Below are 22,459 nucleotides of genomic sequence, written 5' to 3'. Positions count from 1 at the left end.
ATGAATTTCATCAGTACCTGGAGCGGTTAACGCACGCATAACTCAGCCATCGGTCAGTCGTCATCCTTACCTCACCCAAAAACCCCCCTTTCCTTTCCCCCTCTGCTCTGTTCTTTACCCTCTGTTTTTCTCTGATAAGTTTCACAAAGGGTGAATTTATTTTTTGCTTAAGAGGGTCCTTTCACCTAGCCGTCATATTCACACTATACATTTGCTTTTTCAGCGGTCCATTGCCATTTAAGAATCTACCAAGGGGCGGAGTGGCCAGGTTATAACCTCTTTTCCCTCGGGTATTCGAGAGCGGAGCCATTTAAGGTTCATCTTCCAACTCGAGAATTCTGCTGCGAAGACAATCCAAATAATTCACTCTTCATAATTTCTTCTTGTTTAGTGGCGCAGTAAACTCCAAGTGAAGCCAAGTTCTACTTATTCCATTTGGCCGTTCTAACGTAGTTTTCGATCAAGCATGAATGCATCCACAAAGATTGAATATTTGGCACGGATTATGATATTGCAGTGTCATTTAACCCAATATCTATCGTTACCGTTATAGTCAGTATTATTCGGGGTAGAGCGATGTTAGCCAACTTTCTGTGATTAGAGCTCGACAACATCGGTATATCCGAGTTGCGAGCCATACAAGCGAGGCAATGATAGAAGTTGTCAAGGAGAAATTTGACGACTGGGTAATTTCATGGTGAGCGTTCAGCAATTAGCCACCGGAATTCTTAATCCACGCTAGCAAGCCAACCACCTTGGAATGGGTCGAGGCGAACATTTGAGATACTATTGTCGGAATAATATCGCTTATATGCAGCCGAATCATGAAACATTTCAACGACGTCAATTTGAATGTTGTGCTTTTCCATTGTTGTTTTATTTAAATTTATTTTCTGATTTTTCTTATCTGGTCAGCCTTTATCATTTTTAAATTCAATACCGATCTTCCGATCCTACGTGCATGTAGAAACTGGTGGACAGGAGAGGGATATTCGGGTTGGAATTTTTCGAGTGGAATCTTTCTATAAATAAAAGCTTTGGAGCAAAGTCTTCTCTTTTATTGACTTATTGTTAAAATTGTGCATACTTATACAAATATCTCATTAAAAAATATTATTCCGTTCCAATTATTTTAATGGCTCTTACCCTTATTTTTTCAGAAAGGCCACGAGTGCCGCAGCTTGCAACGTCTGGGCCCGGCTCGTATTCGCTTGGGTGCCTGCATCTCACGAAAGCTGTATCGACCGAAATTATGCGGACGTTGTCATCAGCATTCGGGAAAATGCTGTACACCCTCGGTCTCAACAACCATACAGGTGAGTGTGAAAAGAGACAAACATAGCTGTTTCTACACTAAGTAATAGAAAGTTTAGTTATGGTATAAGCAAAAAAAAAAATCTTTATACCCAATATGTGATAAAACATACATAAATACATTTTTCTCTGATTGCTTGCAACTGTGGCAGTATGTGTTGTGGGGGATGCCCATTTTGGCTGCTTTTTCTCCCACAGACCAAAAGCCGGTTATGACTGCCGTTAGTCTCCAGGCGTCCCGTCGTTTTATGTTTGTCAATGTTGGCGATTTGTTAAGATAGTAGGTGGGTCCTAACGTCCTGCTAAGTTTGCGTTTCGTGTGGGCTCTCCATGTACAATCTGCGATTCGGAGATATTTTAGGAAAATTGTATTCTGCACCTAATGATGTGAATACCGATTCTGCAAGAGCGTTATTGATGGCTGATCCCCTCTTGCCAGTTCATCTGTTTTTTCGTTACCCTCAATGTTCCGATGTACCGAGACCCAGATTAAGGTAACTTTATGTCTTTCACTTAAGGTGGTAAGGCTATTCCTACTTTGTTCCACTACTTTAGAAGTTGATGTAGCTGAATCCAGTGCAGCTTGGATATCCGAAAGAATAGGGATATTGCCCTTAAAAGAGGGATCTGCAATTAGTAGCCTACACGCTTCCCCAATTGCCAGCACTTCCGCCTGGAAGACACTGCTAGTTTTAGGGAGACGCACAGATTTCTCAATTTTAAGTCTATGAGAATATATACTACAATCCATTTTACTGCCATCTGTATAGGCTGTAGTGTCGAAGTTGTTGAGTGAGAATCGATTATTCCATTTCTTGTTAGATGGAAAGAGAATATCGAAATTCCTATTGAATGTTACCGTCAACACAATATAGTCAGTCTTCTCTGAGGTTAACTGAGTTTGTCCCAATAATAGACTGGCATGTCCATAAGTTGTTTGCTTCCACCCGCTTCATTTAACCTAAATGCACTCATGGTTGCCATCTTCTTTATATGTAGATCTACCGGAATAACGTGTGTCAGTGCGTTAAGAGCCCCCCAGGACATCATCTGATTGCACCGATTGTTATTGCACAGGCTGATCTTTGTTTTCTGCCAAGTAATTTGATGTTGTTTCTCTCGCTAGAGCCTTTCACCAAACCACTGAGCCATACGATAAAATTGGTGGTATAACCGCCTTACCATATACATACAACCATAATCTATACTTAAGTTGAAGACACCATCTTCTTCCTAGCATACTTGTACAAGCATACATATAAAGCAAATTCTGCTTTTTTTATCCGTTCCTCAATATTTGATTTCCAGAATTACTCCAAGGCTCTTTGCACTGCTTGAAATTGAGAGAGATTGTCCATTAATGTTTGGAAGGGTAACAGTTGGTTCCTTATATCTGGTCGTAAATAGCATGAGTTCTGTTTTACGCGCATTTAAACTTAGCTTACTGCCTGTGGCCTATTTTAAGAGCTGAGCTTACCTAGCGCCCTTTGAATGAGCCGGCTGGATAAACTTGGATGAAGAAATATATAATAAGTACATTTAAGTATTTACTATTTTTATAAAAATTGTCCTGCATCCTCGATATAAATAATACAATATATTCATCTATTAAAATAATATATAATATAATCTATTAAATCTAAGCGAAGGGGTGAATAAAGTTGTTAAAATTTCCATAAAAAACAAGAACCAACTCTCGAAAAGTTCATGTACTACTGTGGGCAAAAAGTAAGGGGAATTTGGTTGTAAAATGAAAAATCTTTATTTATTCTTGCAAATCAATTTCATCCCCTTCAAAATAATCTCCTCTCAATGAAATGCACTTATGCCAACGATTTTTCCAATCCCCGAAACATGCCAAATAGTCCATTTCCGGTATAGCCATCAGCACCTTCTTCGATTCAGCTTTTATCTCCTCAATCGACTCGAAACGCGTTCCCCGGAGTGGTCTCTTGAGTTTTGGGAATAGCCAGAAGTCACACGGAGCCAAATCAGGCGAATACGGTGGTTGCGGAATGATATGCGTGGCGAAATGGTCACGAAGAACGAGTGCAGTGTGAGACGGTGCATTATCCTGATGCGAAAACCAAGAGTTGTTGGCCCATAATTCTGGTCTTTTTAGACGAATTGCTTCACGTAAACGACGCATAACGCTCAAATAATATTCCTTATTAACAGTTTGGCCAGGTGGAAGGAATTCATAGTGCACCACACCACGAAAATCGAAAAAAATTGTCATCATGACCTTTATTTTTGAACGACTTTGACGTGCTCTTTTTGGTCTGGCCTCGCCTTTAGCACGATATTCGCTTGATTGGTCGGTTGGTCATCTCCCGTAATGATGCATTTGAGCTTGTCCTGATAGTCTGAAAGCACTGTTTCACACACATCAACGCGACGACTTTTTTCCAAGAAATTGAGAGTTTTCGGTACCAAACGAGATTTGACTTTTCGTAGGCCCAAATGGTCTTTCAAAATGGTTTTCACAGATCCTTCTGATATTCCGATCATATCAGTAAGGTCTTTAACAGTCAACCGACGATTTTTGAGTACTAACTCCTTCACTTTATTGACGTGTTGGTCATCTGTTGACGTTGATGGTCGTCCGGGGCACTCCAAGTCATCAACACGTTCTCGACCCTCTTTGAAGTCTTTGTACCACTTATAAACATTTTTCTGCCACATGTTCGAATCACCAAATGCCTTCTGCAATGTGCTAAACGTTTCCGCAGCCGAAATTTCACTCCGCAAACAAAATTTGATGGCACTTCTCTGCTCAATCAAATCAGACATTGTAAAAATCGAAAAATGCACTCTTGGTCGTGTGGTAAACACAAGCGTAAATATATTACTGATAATGACATTCACATGAAAGTTGGCCCAGATATTATTAACAGTGCTGCCAACTCATGGAAAAATAACTAGAGCCAAATTTTAATCCCGCCAAGTTTGACAAATAAATTCACCTTACTTTTTGCCCACAGTAGTACATATGTACTATAATAAAAGCTACCTAAAATATGTATGAGTGTTTTAGTAAAATGTGCTAAAGATAAACTTTCAAAAAATCATAAAACTGCCAACTAACTTTTAATGAGAAATTACTTTGAGTTTCACCTTATATCCGCTTTTCAGGTTGAATTGTTGTGTCCACTGAAGGCTGATGATCCAATCAACTTTGCCGAACAGCAACAACCGGAAGGACAAGCGCCACTGCAATTATGGGACACAGCATCGCTGGAGCCAATCGATCAGGAATTCCTGCAATCACATCAAATCCAAATTGAAAATAAATTTATTGCAGTTGAATGGATATTGAAGTGTGAGTGTGGCAAATATGTGAGTAATCAAATTATGAAGCTATTTAAATATTGATTTTTACTACACACTTAGAAGGCAGGCTTACTAATATGTGGCAAATCCACATATTACGTTGTTAAATTGCTTGTGATATCTCTACCCAGTAATTACCTAATCAGAAAAGAGGAGCTTTCGGACAAACTCTTCCTCCTCCTCATTCTTGTAGCTTATTCAATAATCGAAATGAAGTTGCCAGTGCTCAAAGCAACTAACATAGATAGGTTTCTCCTTGAGCGATCGAGTAGCGCCTTTAAGCGCCTGACGCCCCATTTTGGCGAAATTGCTTTTGTAACATTACAGCTCAGACTATTAACCCATCTCGAGTTGGCCGAAGTAACAATGCTTCTTACTCCACGCAATGCTACTTGAACTACCTACAATATCCCTTGGTGATGCCCTCTCGCTAATTTGTCTACCTTACAATTCCCATACCAATTGACATACCAATGTACCCTGGCATCCATATCAAATCGGTGCGGAAATATTTCGCCAGCTTGTTAAGAGACGCCCGGCGTTTGCCAGCAATGATGGAATGAGTGACAACCCCACCAAGAGATTTAATCGCCGTTTGGCTATCGGAGTAGATATAGACTTCTTTAAAGGTAGTCACATTTTTATCTAAACAAACAGCTACCTCATTAGTGGCTAGACTGTCAGCCCAAAATACGCTACATTAATTAGGAAGACGAGACGAAACGCTTACTTTTGGCTTCTTACAGTAGACACCAAAGCCAACTTTATCGTCTAACTGTGAGGCATCAGTAAAGAGCAGTAGGCAGTTTTTCCGATCTCCCATATTGTTACAGAATTTTTTGGACCCAGACCGCGTGTTATGGCCATGTATCGAACACCTAAATCTCGCCACTGATTAGATGCCTGCAAGCCGAGCAGCAGTGTTACCTGCATTCCGTGTACCAACTAAATCTAGGGAAGATAAGAAGAAAAGAGCATTCAGAGCATCAGAGGGTATTATTCTAAGAGCGCCATTGATACATATAAGTGCCACATGTTGCCCCTTCTTTAACCTGTTTCTAATCTTAGTCTTGTCGAGAGCCGTCCACCAGACTATAGTCACGTAAAGGAGGATAGCTCTGATAACGGTCCTATACAGCCTGTGAGTGCTCTTCGGGGAAAGACGCCACCTGCGTCCTATTGCCTTTTTGTAGGAGAACAGAGCTACAGCAGATTTTCTTACTATTTATGTCTTCTACACTCATGTCCAATTTAGTTTCTTGTCGAGACTTGCACCCAAATATTTGGTGCTATCTCTTATTTCTAGCCTTACACCATTTAATGAGAATTGTAGAGTTTAGTATTTCCTCGAAAATAGTAATAATTATTTTTTCTGTGGGTTCACACCCAAACCGCTATTTGGAGCCCATCTAAACAGCTTATTAATAGAAAGAGTGCCTCCTGGAGAAGTTCCTCCGACGTCTGTGCGAGTGGTACAAGAAGCACCTAATTAGGAATTATTAGTTGTCTAATTGAAAATAAATAAAAATGAAAATAAGAGGGCACGAAATTCTATCCGAAACATCGAAAATTCTCTGGGAAGGTAGTATCTGCGAAAGATTGTTTTATATCTCATTCGTATTATAGTCTTGTTGTGAACCCAGAAAGGAGTGCGCTAGTTCTTCTTAGCAAATTATACTAACTTTGAAATGACCAACTAAATGATAAAAGCTTCAAACAATAACCACAGGATGGAACATCGCAACGGCTTTATTCACTCAAGCCAGTTGCAAAACAGCGATAGGCCTTCGCCAAGCGAGTTCATTGTGTTTCTGCTATGGCTCTCACTAGCTGCAAGGCAAGCAGCATTGCCAGATCGAAAAACAAACCGCTAAGATAAGTAAGAAATATTCTGAGAATTCCATGCATCTGCATAAATTTGGGGCACTTCATATGTCCTTGTAGCCAGTACTGGGAGGCGAATACTCGACAAATAGCAAAAAATCGGGAAATATAATCACCCTTAAAATTTAATACACGATCAATCTTGAAAATTAATACCTACAACTTTTATTGTTGCCGTAGATATGCCTCTGAAATTTACATTCCAATGTCCCATAAATACACAAAAAATGGTACTCTCTAGCAACTACAATACCATTTAAGGTGCATTAAAATTCCACGAGAAACATAAATATTACAGTAAATTTTATATGAAAATTATGAAAACAAGAAAAAATGCAAAGATAAGAAAAGAAAAGAAAATGCTAACATTACTAATGACCATTGGGCCACAGTTTTTTCTCTATAAAAAGGACTAAAAAAATAACAAAAGGAAATATTGCAAGGCCAATTCAACTTCAATAAAAATTGCTAACATGAATAAAATCAATGCATGCATACATATGTAAGTATGTGAATATGTACACTTGCATAAAAATATATGTTTGCCTACATGGGTATGAACGTCTAACCGTCAGCAGTGACACCCGCAGCAGTGGTTTATACGAATTTGATGTGAGCAAAATGCTATAAAATCACTTTTTCTCACTTCCTGCATTTTTTCATCCTCATTTCGCAAGATTTACACAGCTGTCATGGGTAGACCTACGAATGTTATTGTACAAATATTGTGGCATATACGGGTGCCTACAAAGAAACAAATATTTATAGAAATTTCAATCTTAGCAAAAGCAGTAAAATTAAAACGAAATAAAAACGGAAACAATAAGCATTCCAAGGAGACGAGCACATAAAATAAAAAAAAAAAGTTGATATACTTATTTATTAGAAAAGCAAGCAAGCAATAAAAATCCCCCACACAAAAGGAAAAAGCAATACAATTGCACATTGTAGACACTGGCGATTTACTTGTAGAACAATAACTTTGTATGTACATGGAATTGTATGAAATGCTGAAAGGTTGACTGATTGAATCAATGGCAAAGAAGTACAGGGCTGGGGGATGCGGTAAAAGGGTCAAGTAAAAGCGATTAAATTGACAAGTGAAAACAATTTCCGCTTCACTGCTTGAATGAGAGGATATGAGATACCCCACAAGCAATTTTGCTAAAAACGTACTTCTCCATACATACATACATTGTAATGGTACCCACGAGCATGCACACTTCAAGTAAGATTTTAAAAAGTGGTTAGTAAATAAGTGAATAAATATTTGAAGGCTCACAGACAAGCCAACAGTAAATTGAAAAATGTTGAGAGATGCACACAAGCATCTGTCTATATGCGCACGTATTAGTAATGGCTTTGCTAAGAAAGCGATTGATTCAGAAATAAGGAGAAACATATCTACATATGTATGTATATTATCATCCACTTCTGGTCATTTCGAAAAGAAGGTGACCACTTTCATACTTTGACGAAATAGAGTGCCCACCTCGCGTTACATATTGGATCTATACTTCAGTAGTAAAACCAATCTTCATATGTGGAATACTGGAAGGCGAGTTACACTAAAGTCATGAGTAAAGTCCAACGCAAACCTTTTTTGTGCATATTTGGTGATTTAAGGATTACCTGAAACCAAGCGCTAGAAGTGCTTGTCAATCTGTCTGCACTAAATCTCGTAGGGAAACACGTGGCCGCCGCCTCGGCGCTTAGACTCAAAAGTATGGTGCTTTGGAAAGAACGGTGGTTTGGCCACGACTGTATTTTGCACACTCTGAACAGTCACAAGCAAGAAATAGTATTCTATTCCTAGACTCACCTTCAATTAGTTCTTCAAGACGAGTATACCGTCAAAAAGGAAGAGGCAGACTCCAAGGACATGGAGAAGGTGGGAATTAAGTTTTTATGCAGATGGTTCCAAGCTAGACGATAAGGTTGGCTATGGAGTATTTTCGAAGGAATTAGGACTGGCTCTATCCGTTCGACTACCAGACTACTGCAGCGTCTATCAGGCAGAGGTTCTAGCTATAAAACAAGTGGATACATATCTAAATACGTATGCCACAACAAAAACGACTATAAATATATTCTCGGGTAGCCAGGTGGCCATCAAATCAACGAATGCGGCTATACTAAGATTGAAGTCTGCACAGGAATGCCGGACAGCCCTAAGTGATATTAGCGTCGTATTCAAGGGCAGCCTTATTTGGGTTCCGGGGCACAGAGATATTGAGGGAAACCGTAAAGCCCGTGAGATAGCTGGGAAAAGTATTGCTCTACAACTGCTCAGTGACAAAAGTATCATTGGGATACCTATTGCCACGAATAAAGTAATAATGAAAAACAAAATTATCCAAGAGGCCAATAGGTTGTGGAAAGATGAAGATACATGCATAACAGCTAAGCTACTATGGCCGTAAATGAACAAGAAAAGAACAAATGAATTGCTTAGCCTCTCAAGAGATGATATTTAGAAGGTCGTGGCTTTTGTCACCGGTCATTAGCTGGGAGTATTATCCCATGAAAATTGTAGAAGTTGTAGAGATGAGGAACTCGTACAGAGCTGTCTGGCGTGGGGATTAGATCAATCCTGCGCTTCATAAGAGCCTTAAAATGGTTTCATGAAGATAAATAAACAAGGTTCTCGTGTCGCACAGTGCTATTACAACGGACTTGTAAGGTCATTCGGACCGACTATCACCATGACCTAACCTAAGGGCATCCGTTCCATTAGTGTAGAAGGTGGAGCTACCCGCTCCGTCCATCATGCATTGAAAAAGTGCAACTATCATTAAAGCAGCGAACAGTTAGCATCCGATTTTTAATGTGAAATTTCTTTGAATATTGGATCTCTGAAAAAAAATATTGAGAATAATAAAAAACGGGGACCATCAACGCGTTTTACATACTCATCTTCTAAAGTGTGGTTAAGTTTCAAGGGCCGGTGTTAATTTTGAATAAAATACATTTTCTTTAGGAAATTATTGTAATTTATCTTTATTATGATAATATTAGTATGGCTCAATTACGTATGAAACAAAGTATCGGCCAAATGGCCGCGCGACCTCGGCGGCACACCTTCATCCGATGGTCCAAATTTTCGATGACGCTGAGGCATAATTGAGGTTCTATGCCGTTAATGTGCCGAATTATCTCATCCTTTAGCTCTTGAATTGTTGCTGGCTTATCGACGTACACCTTTTCTTTCAATTAACCCCAAAGAAAGAAGTCCAACGGTGTCAAATCACATGTTCTTGGCGGCCAATTGACATCGCCGCGACGTGAGATTATTCGGCCATCAAATTCTTCGCGCAAAAGAGCCATTGTTTCGTTAGCTGTGTGACAAGTGGCACCGTCCTGTTGAAGCCACATATCGTCCACATTCATATCTTCCAATTCGGGCCATAAAAAGTTCGTTATCATCTCACGATAGCGAACACTATTCACAGTAACTGCCTGACCGGCCTCATTTTGGAAAAAATACGGCCCAATGATGCCGCCGGCCCATAAAGCGCACCAAACAGTCACTCTTTGTGGGTGCATTGGTTTTTCGGCAATCAATCTTGGATTATCATTCCCCCAAGTGCGGCAATTCTGCTTATTGACGAATCCACTGAAGTGAAAATGTGCCTCATCACTGAAGATAATTTTCTTCGAAAATTGGTCATCATTCACTGTTGCCATTTCCTGCCACCATTCTGACCATTGACGACGCTTGAAATGGTCAAGAGGCTTTAGTTCTTGAGTCAATTGCAGCTTGTAAGCGTGTAAATGCAAGTCTTTATGTATAATATTCATCAACAACGAGCGTGAGAGGTGCAATTGTTGGGCACGACGACGAATTGAGGTGGACGGCTCTTCAACCCCACTATCGCGAACAGCTGCAATATTTTCTGCAGTACGAGCTGTAGGAGCATGCACTGGTGTTTTCACATCTCCTACAGACCCGGTTTGCTCAAACTTCTGAACAATTTTTCCGATTGTACGCACATTTGGACGATTAAATTGACCGAAAAAATCACGAAGTGCGCGATATGCCTTTGATTTGAACGCCCGATTTCATAAGGCTGCTGAATAACTTTAACGCGTTGCTCGATTATGTATCTTTCGAAGATTCAAATTGAGTTAGGCTGAAATTGAAAAATGTCAAATGAAATGCAGAAAAAAACTTGACGTTTAGGTGTGGTTTACATTCAACATCGGCCCTTGAAATTGAAATGAAATAACCACCCTTTATATTTTATAGATTTTATAGTTCATTTATTATATTTCTCGTGCTAACCAGCGCCAGTTGGACACTCCAAGGAAGCCAAGTTCTTCTCCGCCTGATCTTTTCAACGCAGAAGAGGTCTTCCTCTTCCTCTGATACCACCAGCTGTTACCGCATCGAAAATACGTGCAGAGGTAGATTTGCAAATGTCAAGCAATGACGATAAAATTTTGGTAGTAATGCTAATCACAGATGTGGAAACCTAACAAAAAATGTCAACGTATACAACAACCGAGTTGCTCTGAGAACCCCGTCACCGGGGCAAAATGTTTTCAATGCCTCGCCTCTTTCGAGGAATAGTAAAGGCAATAGGGTAATTGTATGAAATAATCGATATGTGTATAATTCGAATAAGACCTTATTTATTGACCACTGTCAGCAAATGATGTCATCCATATGAACTATTTTCTATGGATATGCGATGTGGATGGGATATGTGAAAGCATTGCCCGATAAAGTAGAGATATTGGACTACTTGGTTGCCCACGTACATATTGTTTTTGATCCTCGAAAGAGTAGTAGGTGGATTTCTAGACTGCTCCTGTCAAGGAAGATAGATACCTTCGCCTGCAATGTCACATGACACTTGGCAGCAGAATTGTACCCGCTCATTTCACACGTATTGGCACACCCGTCCAATCAGTCTTTAGTCAGATGAAAACGAAGCAACTTAGCGAAAGCTGTGTTGATTTTTTTCACGTACGCCAACACAATCTCAGTTTTTTCGTGAACAAACCGCTGTCATAACCCCCGTCAGCCCATCGGTTGATTCCTTCATAATCGCTGAGAGCCGATTCCAACAAGACGGCGCTACTTACCATTCAGCCCGAGAAACAATGTATTTACTGCGCCGTCGTTTTGGTGAGCAATTTATCTCTCGTCTCGGACCAGTGGATTGGCCACCAAGTTCGTGTAATATCACACCCTTGGACTTTTATTTGTGGGGGTATGTAAAGTTGAAATACTTTGTGGATATGCCAGCCTCGCTCCAGGCATTGGAAGCCTACATTACTAAAGTTATTCACGAGGTCGAAGTCCTCTAGCGAGTCATTCAAAATTGGTGTTTATGGATGCCCGAATGACGGCGCAGTTGCAGCCAACATTTGAAAGGGATTATCGTTAAAAAATGTATGTCATGAATGGTTCAACACAAAAATAATAAAGATTGGGCAATCAATTTGAATTTTCGTTGTTTTATTTCGATTTAAAGTTCGATACTTTTAAATCGATCACCCTTTATGTAGCTGGTAGTCAAAGTGCCAAATATCAATTAAATTAAATTAAATTTGTCATCATAGCGGCAGAATTATTAAGTGCATCTTCACCATAAAACCAAGTGTTTGTACTTTAAAATTATGTTAGAGAAAATCTCGTTATGAAAGAGACCCCAACTGATTTCGAAAGTCGTAAAGTTTTAAATCCTTTACCCATTCAATGCTTAAAAACCGCAAAAACATGGCTGTACATGTATGCGTGGACTATGTAGTTAAGGGATTTAAGACGCCACGGGAGTGGTAAAATGTGAGTCCGGCAATTTTTATGGTCATTCAATTTTTACGATCCGCACAAGTGGGCATATGAAACGTACTTTGTATGTCTGTATGTCACACGCATTTACATGCTTATACAGAAGCCTCATTTCATCCATTTAAACGATTGAGAATACAGTTTTTAACTATTTTTTTCTTTTTCAAATATTCCATAAAAAAATGAACGCAATGGAATTCATATTTTAAACTGCTCTTTCTGTTCCTTCTTTTCTTCTTTTCGGCTTCCAATGGTCACCACATTTTGACCGAAACAGGAAAATTGTAACAACCTACAAAAATACACCGCAACAATGCATAGCAGCTCAGGCAATAAAAGCAACAACGGCTACAACAACCAAAAGCAGAGCAAAAACGACAGCAACAGCAACAACAGCAAAAGAAATAACAATAGTAGTTGGCATACAAGTGGCGCTGTAGGTGACCACAATAATAATAAAAATGCGGCGACAAACATTATCAGCGACACAACATACAACTACAATGAGAATGCGTACAACAACAATAAAAACGATGTGAACATGAGTAGCAGTGGCAATAACAAGGGAAGCCAGGGAAGCATGGCAAACAATCACTACAACGAGCAAAGTATTGAGGTGGACAATGACAGTGATAATCGGTATGTGCAACAGCAAGAACAACAAGCGGATACAGCACAGCAAGAGCAGCAACAACGTTTAGTGTCGTCGGGTGAATTGCAGCCAGACATTATACCATATCCGGCAATGTTGCCGCCGCACCGCAACACTCAGCAACAAAACCAAACCCAAATGGGCCAGTCAAATGGTGACAAGAGAAACAGCAACAACAACAAAAATAAAGACAGTAAATACGATAATAGGAGTGGAATCAAGGGAGGCATTGTGGATGGCGCTGCCAGCGATGAAAACATGCGTGTGAACGCTGAACATGACAACAATAACAACAACATAAAAGCCATAAAAAATGTGGCTGTACCGAATAAAAATGAAAATAAAATTTTTGCTAGTTTTGCTTTTTATCACCATGACGGCAATGATGTCGACGACAAGCGTGATGCTGGTCACAGTACAAGCGACGATTCGACCAAGCAATACGTTAGCGATGGGCAGCATCAAAACGCACTTAACGAGGATGGAGAACAAGAACAACAGCTGCAGCTACACAAACTTCAACGACTGCAGGATTGGGAGATGGACCAAAATTTACATTATCAAAAGCAACAGCCACCAACATCCGAGTCCAGTCTAGCGGCTTCGCACCAATATTATCCGCAGCATCAACAAAAGCACCATCAACATCACCATCACCATCATCAACAGCACCATCAGCACCACTTACAGCACCACCAGCTATATCCGCACACACACCCGCACTCACATACGCCCCAGTATCCGCCACAGTCCCAGCAATATTTTCTTGAGCAACTACGACAACAGCAGGAGCAACCAATCGAGCAGCAAACGTTCCACCAACGACGCTCATAGCAACGCAGACGTGCACCACAAACGCATCGCCAACGCTGGCCGCCACGCAAAGGACGAGGCAAAAGGAAAAAGAGCAACGGAGCGAAACGACGTATGAATGGCAGCACAGCAGCGGTGAGGGAGGCGACAGGGGGAGTATTCCCGATTGCCGCACAAATGGGCACTTCATAAATAAATAAAAGCGACAAACTGATAAACCGGCACAAAAGCAACAAAATTATGCAAGCGAGTGACAAAGACGCAAAAAACGAGTTAGTGAGAAAAAATCTTAATAAAAGAGGAGAATGGGTCAGCAAGGATGTGCAGTACTTGGAAGTTAACGGCAGGCGCACCACTGGCAAACGACCACAGCAGCAAAAATAGTCACTATAAAAACCACCAATAACAGCGCACTCGAGCAAAGTAAAAGGTAGTAAAGCGCACGGCGAACACAGAGCGCCACCAACGAACGAATGAACAGACAAACAACAGACCGGCAACAAAGTTGCAACTTTTGCATATCACAAAGCAAATAAATTTTTCATTTCCAATGTGGAAAACTACAACATTGCAAAGTGCAAAAAACATCCGCCACACAAAATAACAAACAACAAACTGATTTCAAAACAAAAGGGAACAAAACAACAACAACAAGTTATCTAGCATACATTTATTGTCGCTGCAATGACCAGACAGCAGACCGAACACGAAAAATAAATAAATTGATAAAACTACAGCGCAAACCGGACAAAATATTTTCGTCGTTGTTGTTTCCGTATTTTTTATTTTGTTCTCGTTATTTTCTCAGCCGGTACTCCAGCTGGCATAGACGTTAATGGCATCAACTGGCTGGCAGATTTGCGCGGCTGCGGTTCGTTTGGCTGTCACACTTTAAATTGCAATTGCAGGATGCAAGGAAGCGTAACGGTGAACAAGCAAGATAATACTTACACACATAAGTAGCGAATCTTTCAAAAAAGGTATTTAAAATTGCCATATTTTAGAAAATGAAATAAAAAATGAGATTCATTAAGCAGAGCGATACGCGGTTTTAAGGGGTACCGGTGGTCTAGAGCTCGAAAATGTAGGGTATTTTCAGGAATTTTTTTTTAAATAAAAAAATTTCAAACGATATTTAAATTTTTTGGGCTTTTTATTTAACTTCTTTTACACGCAAAAAAAATATATTTTTAATTTTAATCATTTTAAAAATGGCGATAAAGTTGACCCCCTGGACGGTGTTAACCATTTTGGCTCTTCTTTTTATTTGAAACACAAAAACCTAAAAAATAGTAATCAGTATGACTGTAGCTGTATCCGGTACTGGAATAAAAACAAAAAAAAATTGATAAAATGGCGCGGTTTGTTTTCAGTTTTTTAATCAAAAAATACGAAATAATTGAAATGATAATATTATTCCAGTATGGGCGATAGCCATTGACGTTGTGAACAAACTATTAAAATCTCAGACGATTCGGTTGAATAATGTTGTTTTTGTTTTTGACAACACCAGGCCGAAAAAAGTAGTTTCGAGATAATTGGGTTTAAAGTTTTGAGAGTAGCCGCGTGACGAATCACCTGCTAAACGGCGGTAGAATCGAAAAATACTAGGAATATCCTTCAACAAATTTTACAGTATATTCTTAAAGCCCATACTTTCGGAATATCATAAAAAAATCGATTTTTGGAAAATTCTAGACCACAGAAATCCCTTAAGTGAAAATAAAACCAATAAACAAAAAATGGCAAAAAAGTTTGCAAAAAAAAAAATTGTTTTTGTCTAAATAGTAAAACAAAACAACAGAACAAACTGATTGATCAAAGAAAAATATTACCATCTTGTACAAGAATATTTTTAAATTTTACAATTTTTATTGGGCCTGATACTATAGTCGAAAATTTAATATCGATTAACTCCGAAAACCCAAATGACGATATACTTTGATCGCACATAAAAATGCTTAAAAAGGGCTTATCAATTGATACCCTCTCCACTTTGAATTTAGGAACCTTTTGTTTATCTACTAAATACAGGGTAGGGCAAACGTAATAGCATATCATCACAAGCCCCCGATTATACAATAACATTACTAAAAACCTAAACAAATGCTTTTTTTCGAAATTATATACCAGTAAGTCAGCCTTGATTTTGGTCACAGGAGAACCCAGGAAATCATACATACATACCTACATATATATTCTGCATCGAAAAAATTTAGGTTAGAGCCGCTTTATATTAAAGCTGCTAAGCAAGGAACTGAGTGAGCGGAAATGAAACCACAGACAGGTGCGCATATCAGCTCATTTAAGGAGAAATGTAAAATAGCTTTGCCATTTTTTTTAGTAACTGAGACTTTAAGGGCCATAGCAGACTGTGTAGTTTTTTTGTGAAATAATTTTTTGTCCCCAGGATCTACAAATTATTTATATTCCTAAAGATTATGTTCAGCAAAGACTTTAAAGTACTCGATTTCTGAATTTTACTTCAAGACCACCGGTGCGCAGTGACCTCCTTTTAAATGCGCTTATCTCAAAATTGTATTTTTGAATGTTGGCCAGATAGATAACTCAAGCAATTTTGGACCAATTCACCTAACAGCTTCAGTATATAATTACAAATACATTACCTAAGGAAGTGCGAAAGATATCTTTATTAGTAATTTTCTGAAACTTTTTGCTTGCTTTTCTTTTGTTGAATTATTTACGTTTTACGTAGAGAGTACCGCGCTTTTTTGAGAAAAATCTAATATATTGATCAGCATCAGTCAGCACTACAACCAGGAGTGGGTTTTGGCTTGCTCCAATATCCTCTTTCTGGCTTCTGTATCATTTGCTAGTGGCATCTAGTTTCTCACTCCTAATGTTTTCAGACCATCTTGACCCAATTTATATATCTTTTGCCCGGTTTTCTCCTTTTTCTCTTCGCTTCGGCTTATAATCCATAATGGTTTTTTGGGCGCGAGTGCTCTTTATTCTTATAACGTGTTCTAGCCATCTTATTCTCTATGATTTTATAAACTTGACTGTATCTTCTCCGTTCTTCTCATTCCGCTTCAGGCCGAAGATTTTGCATAGTATTTTTCTTTCGTATACTTTTGGCAACGCTTCTCTCGGCCCTATATTGCTCTAGATAAAAGTTTTGACTGAAACAGGTTCATGTGAGCGTAATAGGCTTTGTTTGCTGAAGTAAAAAGTCTTAAGTGAAGTATATTAAAAAATGTCAAGATTTCTGCTAAATAAAAAGTCCATAGGGATAAGATCGGGCGACCAGAGTGGCCAGGATATGTCACCTAACCGGTTTGGTAGAGAAGAAGTAATGCGAGCATGTGCGCCGTGTTACTGAGGGAAGGATGTTCACTCATTATTGGCGTATAATAATCGTTCAGAATACGCCGACAAGAGACACCGTCCACATAAGTGGCTTGTATTCGACAAATTTCAAAACAATATGGTCCATTTGTTCCACTCTGCTTGACAATGCACACCAAATCGTCACTTTTGGACTCTGAAATGACTGTTGATGTTTTAATAGTGGGTTCTGGGTTCTGTCTTTTAGGTGCCTAAAAATGCCAATTTTGCTTATTTACATTTCCATTAAAATGAAAATATGTTTCGTCACTCCAAAAGATAGTGTTGACCGTACGAAAACGCTCCAACATTGTTGGACAATTTGAACTTTGATGGGATGAAGTCTAGGATCCTTCCGTCATGCACGATAGTTTTTGGAGGTCCCTGATCAGGCGCTCTCTTGTGCACGGACTGATGCGATTTATCGTGCAAACTTGTAGTGACGACTCAGTATTTTCATTAACATTGATGTTCCGTTGAGCCCCGGCCGTAGGCTGTTGCCGGAACCTTCGCATCCCTAAACGAATCAAATCTTCACTTGGGTCGTCGCGTAAGTGCCGAATATAATAAAATAAATAAAATCTGAGGCGAGCAGTTGCTCATAAATCATAGGCCTTGAAATTCACTCCGATTGTGAACGCACGTTATTTACCCAACCAATGCGACACCTTGATTAAATATATTGCCCGAATAACGCTGCTAACGCAGTTCCCCCTCAGCTCAGCGATAAGAGAAAAACTTAAATTTGGAACCTAATTCCACCACCAGACCCCGTACAAGTATTTAATGGCGACTAGGCTTGGTTTATCGATTGGCCACTTTGATACCCCAATTCATAACTTCAGAAAGAAAAGGAGACAGCTGAATGAAACCGTGCCGGCGTCACAAAAACCGGGATCAAAATAATATTGTGTTCTCAAACAGCAAGGGGGAATTAGGTTAAGATGAAGCAAGCAAATGTTTTTTGCATACTAGATTTTATAAGAAAATCTAACCAGAAAATACTTCTCCTAATTTCTAATTTGGAGTGCGTTTTGTCATATTTTTCTTCTTTGTATTTTTTAAAGTCTGGTGCAAAATAATCTTAAAGAGTTAGGAGTAGTCAGGGACAAGGAAGGAGACAGTAGGTTTTTTTTTAAATATTTATTATTATATATTAGTTATATAGAAAGGGTCCTTTCATAAATGTTTTAACTTCAGATCTCTAAAATTTCTATACAAAATTATCCATCTCTCCTAATTGCTTAGTTCCTTGCGGGAACCAATAGAACTTTGTGCTGACGCATCTAAACTTAACAAAGAAAGAAAGTTATTTTGTTTAATGTTAAATTCAAAACTTAATCGTAGCTAAAGCTAAAGCTTATACTCGAATTTATAAAAAGTGTGCGGTTGAGCCTCCTTTTGGGAACTTGTTGGTGGCTTCGTTTCTTGTTATTTTCCTTGCCTTGCCTCAGCCTAAGAATGTCATAACATTATTTCAGTAGCTTGAATGTAAAAATCCGATTGGCTAAAATCGTACAAGGCTGCTTGATATCGTTTTTGTGAGATATAAAGGTATTACTATTTTGGAAAATACAGTTTTCGGGCAAATGCCTTCCATAGCTTCTGCACAGACTTTGAATTATTAACCCAGTAGCTGGATTCAAGGAGGAAGCATCACAGTATCGCTTTGCTGAAAACTTATATACTCTCTCACAGATGTATGTATTTTGTTACATAAGTGTGTACGTGATAACTCGATAACTTAAATAATTAGACTCTAAGGAAAAGTGTGAATACTTTAAATGGCAGCAAAGATTAAAAACAATAAGCACAAAAGTATAAAAACCAGTTATATTTGTGTTGGAAAATAAATCCATAACTGGTAAAATTAAAATTAAAAAAAAACACACAAAAAATTTAAGAACAGAAAAGAAATATTTTTGCGAGCAAACATATACAAAAAACGATATTGAAACACTTAAAAAAATTATAAAAAAATGCAACTGCAAGAATAACAAAATTAATAAATGGAATTATGTAGTTGCAAGAAACCTTAAGCTAAATAATTGTAAAAATTCTTAGCTGTAAGCTAGCTAGTAAAGTTAAGATAACACTGAAACCAAAACCAAAAACTAAAAAACAAAAACACAAACTATTATCGGCGAACCACTTCAATTAGAAAAAGGAAATTTCGAAATTGACCACATAACCAGCAAAAATTATTGGTCTGCAACTTGAGCGTAAAAAAATCTAAATTATCTAAAAATCGTACGTGTGTGTATACAAAAGCAACAACACTTGCTATTAAGAATCATGTAAAAACGTTAATCATATATTTGTATGTATGTTTAAGCATTACACATATGTATTTATATTGTATATGTACTTATACTATACTTGCGATGAATCTATACCAGATAGGTGGCAAGGTTCGGTGTCGATTGAATACTACTGCATATATGCGTATGTATGAATCAGAGTGTCTTGGGTGTGTAAAACAAAATACAATAGAAAAACAATGAAAGTTTCAAATTTCGACAACTGCTAAAGTATACCCAAATGATAGAACAAAATCTAAACTGCAACATATCTACATATACCATACATATTCTATATCTGTGTATCTGTGTGTACCAATAGGATGCTTGGCATCTGCAAATGGATATTCAAACTCATATCTATGTGCATGTTACTGCAACGTATTTTTCTTTTATAAAAAACGATAAGAATATAAGCATTTATTTCGCCCCCGCAATTTGTTTGGCCATTGGTTTAAAGATTTCACAAATTGTAGATTATTCATTTAGTTTAGTTATTCGCAATTTTAAAATGATGATATATGTACGTATATATGTATATTCATTTATTCAATAAAAGACGATGCTCTACTTTAAGCAAAAAGAAACATTTTATGAAAACTAAAATCTATTTTTCACTCAAACGAATGCAAAGGTAAGTAATCGATCTTCGCATCTACTTGTACAATATTGAATTAATAGGACAGCTCGAATTATGATGGCAAATATATATACAAACGTTTTTTTGTTGTTGTTATGGCGGCCGCCCTAGCCGAATGGGTTGGTACGTGAATACCAGTAAATACATTCTGTCAAAAAAAATATCGGAAATTGTTCACTTAAAAAGCGCGCGTTGCACATACAAGTATTTCTCAATTTTTTTGCTGGAATGTTGGTGCTACTGTCCTCCATAGTGCCGCAGAGTTTGAGCGTGATCCTTCAATTAGCTTATTTTTGGCATTTAATTATATCAGTCAACCGCAGGTGTGCTCTGCGATTTTCACTATGGATAAAATATCGAACAAAGAATTCGTTTTAAATTTTGTGTTTTGAACGGGATTGTGCCGAATTGTTGAAAATGTTTCGGAAAGCTTATGGCGAGTGCGGTTTATCAAACTCACGGGCCTACGAGTGATATAAGGCTTTAGAAGACCGAGAAGTCTTGGAAAATTTGCTCCAATCTGATCGCACACCAACGTCTTCAACGGATGAAAACGTCGACAAAGTCAAGGAAATGCTGCTGGAAAACCATCATATAAGTTTGAGAGAGGTAGCTCGTTACCTTAGCGTGTCTCAAGAATTAATTCGGAACATTTTACACCATCAATTGGGAGCGCGACTAGGTTGCTCGACTCGTTCCAGTAAAGTTGAATTTCTGTCAAAAAATTCATCGGAAGAAGGTAGCTAAAGTCATGCTTGAGCAAGTGAATTCGGACCCAACGTTTAAGTATCCAAAGCAGCATAACAAGCGATGAGACGTGGGTATATAAGTTTTACATGCAAACCGGTCAACAGGCGGCTGAATATGTACATATATTGTTTGGAATGGAGCATATTTTGAAGACGACAAAATAAATTTTGCTGATTCAACAATTATTTTGCGTTTATTGAACAGTTGCTGGTACTTTTTTGACTGAATGAATATCCAAATCCAAAAGTAATATTATGTTGGAGAAAATTAATTGGAAAATTGCGACACACTTTCTCATGGTCTTCGCATGAATGTATTTTTGATGCAGAGGCAATAGCTGTCCCCTTTAATTATAGATGTGCCATAATACGAGGCCAAAATTGTATACAGATAGCAAATCGGTATTCGAAGCGGTTAAAAAAATGTCGACTGCATACGAAACCCTATTGTCATTAAAAGATAAACTGATCGCAAGAAATTCTAAAACCAAACATATGTGGATCCTTGAAAACGCAGATATCCAAGGAAATTAGATCGCTGATCGAGCAGCCAAATTCGAATAGTTGTACTTTGTTCATAAGTTTGCTACTACGCGGATTACTAGCAAATCTCTGTATAAACTTAATGATCACTGGACTCATTCCACTCTATCTTGTAGCCAAAGGGGCGGCAGTCAGTGCAGGTCTAAGGTTTCCTTATCTATCCCATCTTAAAGAAGGCAATCTTACAGGACATGTAAGAGTTTTGGGTTCAATCGTGAACTCGCCGTGCCTGACAATCAACGACAAGATGGAAAGGAAACTCGAATTCTCCAAAAAATTCAAAGTGGTCTTTAGTGACTGCTCAGCGTGGAGAAACAATAAAATATCCTTAAAACAGGACGCACAGTTGTAGTTTACTGATGGATCCAATATGGAGGACGGTAGTGCCGGGGCTGGAATTGTCGGACGACATTTCAAAAAAGCAATTACAACGGGAAAACCACTTCCATTTTCTAGGCGGAGGTCCACGCCCTTAACCTAAGCAGAAAGGACATAAAACTGTACACTGAACTACTAACAGGACACTGTAAACTTAATTATCACATGAAAAAGATAGATGCGATAGAAAACGATTCCTGTAGACTCTGCAAAGAGGCACAAGAAACAGCAGAACATATTCTATGCGACAGCCCAGCAGCGGCACGACGCAGACTAAATTACCTGGGAAATGGGGCTATAGAACCAAACCTCCTGGTAGAAATTAAGCCTATAGCAGTTTTAGGATTTATTAACAGCCTAAAACTGTTTGAGTAAGCAACATGGCTGCACAGCAGATGTATTCAGCTCGTAGTGCAAAACCAGCCAATCAATAATAGTAATATAAACTTAAACAAACATTGTCTCTAACTGGATCTACTACAATCACAGTTGAAAGCAAATAAACCCCAATGGGACTCCTCTAAGGCTACCCTCAACAACCGCAATCATACAAAATAAAATACATACAAAGATTCAAGATCCAAAATCTAGACAGTTTTTATAAATTTTTTTACCATTTTTATATTATACAAAAATTCAGTGGCAACTCTATGTAAAAATATGTTTAAATAAAAAAAATTATATATAAAAACAAATAAATATTAT

The 22,459-nt window shown here is 38.4% G+C and overlaps 1 protein-coding gene across 1 annotated transcript in view; it reads left to right on the top strand.

Moving 5' to 3' along the window:
* The window catches only part of LOC128862587 (transcription factor mef2A), a 170,412-nt gene extending 150,386 nt beyond the window's left edge, over nt 1-20,026 (top strand). Inside the window, exons 7-9 of the mRNA XM_054101310.1 lie at nt 1,161-1,316; nt 4,450-4,653; nt 12,609-20,026. Coding sequence (XP_053957285.1) covers nt 1,161-1,316; nt 4,450-4,653; nt 12,609-13,817 — 1,569 coding nt within the window. The 3' untranslated portion in view covers nt 13,818-20,026. The remainder of the gene's footprint in view (nt 1-1,160; nt 1,317-4,449; nt 4,654-12,608) is intronic.
* Nucleotides 20,027-22,459: the final 2,433 nt, after the last annotated feature.

This window comes from Anastrepha ludens, chromosome 4, assembly GCF_028408465.1.
Source record: "Anastrepha ludens isolate Willacy chromosome 4, idAnaLude1.1, whole genome shotgun sequence".
Taxonomy (NCBI): Eukaryota; Metazoa; Arthropoda; class Insecta; order Diptera; family Tephritidae; genus Anastrepha; species Anastrepha ludens.
This window is presented reverse-complemented; position numbering and strand designations above follow the sequence as displayed.